General features: G+C 43.3%; 1 protein-coding gene across 1 annotated transcript in view; it reads left to right on the top strand.

The window, feature by feature from the left end:
• The window catches only part of Slc27a2 (solute carrier family 27 member 2), a 37,643-nt gene that overhangs the window by 28,762 nt on the left and 2,081 nt on the right, over positions 1-6,800 (top strand). The window contains exon 8 of the mRNA XM_031371779.1: positions 1,191-1,288. Within this exon, the coding sequence (XP_031227639.1) occupies positions 1,191-1,288 (98 nt within the window). The remainder of the gene's footprint in view (positions 1-1,190; positions 1,289-6,800) is intronic.

Genomic DNA, 6,800 nt, shown 5'->3' on the forward strand with positions numbered 1-6,800 from the left:
CTCACCTGGGCCTGCTGGTCTGTCAGTCACCCTCACCTGGGCCTGCTGGTCTGTCAGTCACCCTCACCAACCGTTGAGTTCCATGCCTGTGAGAGATCTTGTTTTCTTTAAAGAGTAGATGGTGCCCGAAGACAAACACTCAAGGTTTTCCTCTGGCCTCCATGCACACATTATAAAACATACACACATGCATGCATGAATGTAAATGTGCATGCACGTGCTGCGCGCAGAAACACACACATACTTTTGAGAGATCTGAAGGGTATTTTCATAAACCCTCTAATTTTTATGAAAATTTGAACCTGGATAGGCCTTAACATTACAATCTCTATGTATTAGAACTGTAATTTTTTTTCTTTTTAACTAAAAGCTTTGTTATTATGAGAACTTGAAATAGAACTATGAAATTCTGCTATGTAGAAGTTAACTTGCTGGGCAGTGGTAGTGTATGCCTTTAATCCCAGCACTTGGGAGGCAGAGGCAGGCGGATTTCTAAATTCAAGGCCAGCCTGGTCTACAGAGTGAGTTCCAGGACAGCCAGGGCTACACAGAGAAACCCTGTCTCGAAAAACCAAAAGAAAAAAGAAAAGAAAAAAAAAAGTTAACTCACTGAATTAAATTAGATATTAAAGAAGAAACATGAGAGGCTTAAACAAAGCCAAAAGCAGTTGAGATTTATTTCTGATAGTGCTTTCTTAGCCAGTCTGGATTTCACATTTTGGGTGTCAAGATTGAAATCCCACATTTTACTGTCTAGGTCTATACAGAATATTTCCTGTCTAGGTCTATACAGAATATTTCCTGTCTAGATCTATACAGAATATTTCCTGTCTAGATCTATACAGAATATTTCCTGTCTAGATCTATACAGAATATTTCCTGTCTAGATCTATACAGAATATTTCCTGTCTAGATCTATACAGAATATTTCCTGTCTAGATCTATACAGAATATTTCCTGTCTAGATCTATACAGAATATTTCCTGTCTAGATCTATACAGAATATTTCCTGTCTAGGTCTATACAGAATATTTACTGTCTAGGTCTATACCTTTTGCATCCAACAGAATGCTGCCAGTGAATTGAGGGTTCTAGGAGCCAGAATGAGAAAACCAGCCACCTCACAGAGATCTGAAAGAAACTGGCCAGAGAGCAAGCACGGCCTCAGCTAACCCTGCCTTTTCCCCCAGGTGGAAAGGAGAGAACGTAGCTACCACAGAAGTCGCGGACATCGTAGGACTGGTAGACTTTGTTGAAGAAGTGAATGTTTATGGCGTGCCTGTGCCAGGTAGGTAGAAGACACTGAACAGAGTCGTAACAGCGGGCCAAAGTTTGTCTCGCTTTCTCCTGCCGCATAGACAGTGAACAGGCAGTCAGCCAGTGGGGGCTGAGAGAGTTTCTCTCTGCTCCATGCTCCATTGTCCAAGTAGCTCATGCATCTGATGCTGGCCTGCCTCTGTGCCTTCGCTGCTGCTTAGTGTAGGGTTCTCTGGCAAGGGAAGGCTCCCAGTTTTGAGGTCTCTGTTTGGCTTCCCTGGAAAGCTTAGGGGCTGCGTGCGAAGTGTTGTTTATTGCCTCTGAAGTCGGCAATAAACAGGCGCAAGCAGGAACAGATACAGTCTCTAGAAAGAAAACCGGGAAGGGGCAAACTCTGTTCAGCCTCTTCCTGTAGAGCGGCTTCCTAAGAGCAGACCAGGTCCTGGGTTTCAGAATCACTGAGGTATCCACAGATCTGACTCTGCCAGCAGAGTGAGAAGAAGCCGGGCTCCAACAGCTGTTGGCTGTTTCGAGAGTCATGCAAATTAGGGATACACTGGCCTTGCCCTTGAAACTGTCAGAATTAGCTTACTTTAGTTTCATAAATATCAAATATATTTATCAAACTATACTAGGGTTGCCATGAGTATTAGTCATTTTAATTGTAGATATTAGAGAGGATTAAATTCTTTAACTCAATGCCCAAATATAAAGTGTCAGGCAATTATTGTCTCAAACACTGAGTTTTGGGGATTATCGCCCTTTATTTAAAATAGAAATCAAAGGACCCTTTTCCTGCACATTGACAGTGCCATAAGTTGTGTGACAAAACTTTTCCTGAGGAAACGCAACATGTGCATGTGCTCACCCCACATAGGGAACCCATGACAGACCAAGAGAAGTCCCGTCGGTGAACCAGTTTTGTTGGGGTTACTTACAGAAATATGAGTGAAGGGTTTCTTACGGGAGCAGAAATTACTCAAAGACAACTGCATCGCCAAAGCCCACCCCAGCATGGGTGACAGCTCACAGAGCTGGGAACCTGGAGCACTGCACAGCCGGCAGGCAGCTCAACAGGTCGGAGAGCGCGCTTTCCAGGTGCCTCGGGTAGTCTAAACCTCTTCAAGGTGATTCTGCTTCTTCCAGGCAGCTTGTTTGGTCCGAGAGTCTTTGCAGTTTGCTTGTCTGAGACAGACACTCAGCAGTCTTTACTGCTTCCTCTGGCAGGGCAGGGCCTAGTGAATCCGATACGTTTCAGGGACTTCCTGAAACTATTTTAAATTGTTTACCTCGCTACATCTGTGTATTTATTTTTGTAAAAGTCCTTTTTTCATTTCCATGCAATAACATGTAGTGTAGTCTCCCTTTTCTCATCTCTCTGCCACCAGATTTCTACTTCCAGGTTATATATGCATGCGTGGTTTAGTACATATCTATAAAACCCAGAGGCCACAAATGAGAGAAAATACATGATAGTTGCCCTTTTTTTTGAAACTGAATTAGTTCAGTTAGTATGATTATCTCCAGTTTTCTTTATCTTTCTGCAAATGACCTAACTTCAGTCTTTCTTGTGGTTGGAAACTATCCCATTGTGTACATACATATTTCTTATTCATATTCACTTGGGTTGTTTCCATAGCTTAGCTGTTGTGACCTGTGCTGGAATCTCACTGATGTGCAGATGTCTCTGTGATAAGTTGGAGTCCTTTGGGTGAATCCCAGGAGTGGATAGCTGAGTCGCATGTTAAATCTGCTTTTAGTTTTGCTCATTAAACCGCCATATAGATTTCCATAGTAGCTTGAGTGATTTACGTTCCCGTCAGCTGTAGGGTAGGTAAATTTCCTACCTGTGTCCCTGTGTTCTAATGACAATGATGTAATGGATGGGAAGCAGAGCCACATCTCAGGTCACGCAGTCTTGACAGGGTACAGAATAGTCCTCTGTTTGTCTGGAGAAAACTGCAGCAGGCCCTCAGCTATGGTGACACAAGTGTCCAAGTCACGGTGTCAGCCACCATGACATCCTAGGCCCGTAGAACCCCCTCTTATAGCAGTGGGTATGATTCTAAGTGCTAAGCCTTAAAACTTTTCTTAAGTGCCTGAGAAAATCTGGAACGAGGGTTGAAAGCCCGGTACTCCTCAAGCAGCGTCTCAGGCAGGCAACAATCGCCATACCTGAGAACTTACTAACACTGAAAGTCAGACCCAGCCAGACCTGCTGAGTGGGTGGGCCCAGGAAGCTGTACTTCCAAATCCCCCTGGCACCTCCGTTCTCAACCTTCCTAATGTTGCAAGCCTTTAATGCAGTTCTTCATGTTGCAGTGATCTCCAGCCCTAAAATTATTTCATTGCTACTTCATAACTAATTTGCTACTGTTATGAAACGATGTAAATATCTGATATGTATGATATCTGCCTGATAGGAGGCCCCCAAGAAAGGTTTTTCTGGACACCCCCAAAGGGTCGCCACCCACAGGTTAAGAACTGATGCTCTAATGACTCTTAAAAACACTAGTCTAGGGGTGTGGCTCAGTGGCAGAGTCCTTGCCCAACAACGCATTCACAGGCTCTGGGTTGGATTCCCAGTTCCCTACATACAACAAACATAGAGCATTCAAATCTGATTTAGACACAATGAAAATGTCCTACAATATATGGTCATTGGACAGCACTGTGATTATACTAAACGCCATTGAAGTGTGAAAATGATGAACTTTATATTTTACACAATTTTTAAAGTGCATGATGGTGTGCAGTTGTGATCTCAGCACTCAGTAGTACTAAAGTACAAGTCACTTCAAGGTCAGCCCAAGCCATGTAGTGAGTTCCAGGCTAGCCTGGACTGTGAGTGTGTGTGTGTGTGTTGAAATCCTATCTCAAAAAAAAAAAAAAGGACAATCAACAACAGTCCCACTGAAGTATGAAAGACACTGAAGCCTTTCTCAAAATCAAAATGTAGCCAATCTTACAGTCACCCGCAGAAAAATTGTAAATCCCAGAGCTAATGCATCAGAACTTCTAGAACTTGGGATCCAGAATCTTCCAAGTGAGCCTGTGAGCTAGGGTTGACAGTCACTTTGTAGAACAAGGAAAAGGAAGTCAGAGTTCTCCTGCACAGTCTTCTAGAGCCAGGAGCAGCTGTACTCAGTATTCCTCCGTAACATAACTGAACCAGTTTGAAATGCCCAAGAAGCCTGGAACACACACCCCTCCCCCAGCCAGAGGGGCCAACCATCAAATGGGCTCATTGCCAGAGTCCGTGGCCACCAGCAGGCTATGTAAAGAGATAGCTCTTCCATCTGAGAAGCCTAAAAGACAGGTTAGGTATAAATTCTGAAGTCCTGCCCAGCTCCAGATTCTCTGTGTCATTCTGACTGTCATCCAGGATTCTAGCCCCAGTAAGCTAACCCTGGAAATGCAGCAGGCCCTCTCTACTTAGGTGCCCATGCACCAGCAGTGACTGTGAGCCTCAGTTCTCACTTACATCAGGGAAGAACTTCTAGTTTGGGACCTAGCGTGGAGGTGTCAGACTGTCAGACAGGAACCGTCTAAGTACTCCCTAGAACTTCATGTTCTTTTTTTTTTTTTTTTTGAACTTCCTGTTCTTAATAAAACTTTTTGTGGTGATGAAAATATCCAGGGCAGTAGCCAACAGTCCCAGTGTGGTTGCTAAGTACTTGAGATATAGGTAGGATGACTGAACATTTGAATTTTTTCTTTCACTTTTTGTAATTGACTTTAGTTTTAATAACTGTATATGGGCTGTGGCTTGCTGTGGTAGACAATACAGCTCTCAGGGATGGTGGATCTCTTTAGCCTGAACCTTCTTCCTGGAGCTGAATTAGTCAAAGACAACCTGTAAGAGTCAATGCCTAGGTCCTAACAGGCCCACTTCCCCCTGAGCTAGGCATTGTTTCTATCAGAGCATGGAGTAAGAACCAATCAAGGCAGATTATTTCTGCTAGGCCAGCTCCCACAATTCCCAGAGCAGCTCACGGTTGGGGGGGAGGGGATATTTGAGGTTCCTGAGACAGGTATGAAGGACCCCTTCAGAGCACCCTGCCTTTCCTCCTGCAGGTCAGAGAGAAAATGAATGAGGAGGGTATTTTTTTTAATGTCCTTTTGTGGGGTTTTTTTTTGGGTAAACATACAATCACCATGGGAGAGATTTCAAACGCTGGGGCCCAGGTGACCAAGGACGGCTCTTCCTATCTGATTACAGCTAAGTAGTTCAGGGAAGTGGACCCGGACTCCCACTGGGTCTGCTGGATCAGGTAGAAAATATATTAATACCTAATTACCACTGTCCTGACAAGCAAACAATAGTAATTGTTCTAATCACCTTCACCAACAGCCCTGCTGCAGATCAGTTTTCTCTGCAGTGTGCGTCCCCTTGGGAGTGTTGGGCATGAACGGAAGGACACGCAACAGCTCGCTCACCAGTGCACCTGGCTTCGTCTTCCAAAGCACTGAGCAAGAAAGCCATTAGGAGCTTTGACTGAATGAATAACTTTCAAAGGCAATGTTTGTGCCCACAGCACAACAGACCCAACATTGCGATCTAATTGACAAACCCAGCTCAGTTATTCACGGCAGTGGACAGAGGACATTTTGCAAAAACAAAAGTTCCCTTTAGCCACCAGTCAGTCAGTCAGTATCCTACACAGATGGATTTGTATAGGTCACTAATAATAATGACAGCTGTGAGCAAAGGCATCGAAGCCTACATCAGTCACTGATGCTGCCTGGTCCTTGCCACATGACCTGGGACATACTGTTAAATGCTTTTAAATCTCAATTTTCTTTATCCTTAAAATGAATGCCTGCACCTCTTTATAAGGCTGTTGCTGTGGTTAAATAAGAACATTCTGAGTATAGGTCATGGCAAATATTAAAGAGTCAATGTAGGGCTGGAGAGATAGCTCAATGGGTAGGAGCATTGGCTGCTCTTCCATAGGTCCTGAGTTCAAATCCCAGCAACCATATGGTGGCTCACAACCACATGTAAAGAGATCTGACTCCCTCTTCTGGTGTGTACTTGCATATAATAAATAAATAAAAATATAAAGAAAAAAGTTTAAAAAAAAAAAAAGTCTAGAGAGATGGCTCAGCAGTTAAGAGCACTGACTGCTCTTCCAGAGGTTCCGAGTTCAATTCCCAGCAACCACATGGTGGCTCACAACCATCTGTAATGGGCTCAGATGCCCTCTTCTGGTGTGTCTGAAGACAGCTACAGTGTACTGTTGCACATACATTAAATAAATAAATAAAAATTTTAAAAAATAATAAAGATTGTTAGATAAAAATACTACTTAAAAAGAGTCAATGTAGATCTATTATTAGCTCTATTACTTAATCATTAGTTAATATTCCTAGTAATAGTGTATTCACAGTAGAATAACATGGACATACATTCAAAAAAAATGGAACTATTCAAAGAAACCTAATGTTTATTGTTGTTGAAGTCTATAGTTAGCTGGGCAGTAGTGTGGCAGGCCATTAATCCTAGCACTTGGGAGGCAGAGGCAGACAGATTTCTGAGT

The sequence above is a fragment of the Mastomys coucha genome, unplaced genomic scaffold, assembly GCF_008632895.1.
Source record: "Mastomys coucha isolate ucsf_1 unplaced genomic scaffold, UCSF_Mcou_1 pScaffold15, whole genome shotgun sequence".
Taxonomy (NCBI): Eukaryota; Metazoa; Chordata; class Mammalia; order Rodentia; family Muridae; genus Mastomys; species Mastomys coucha.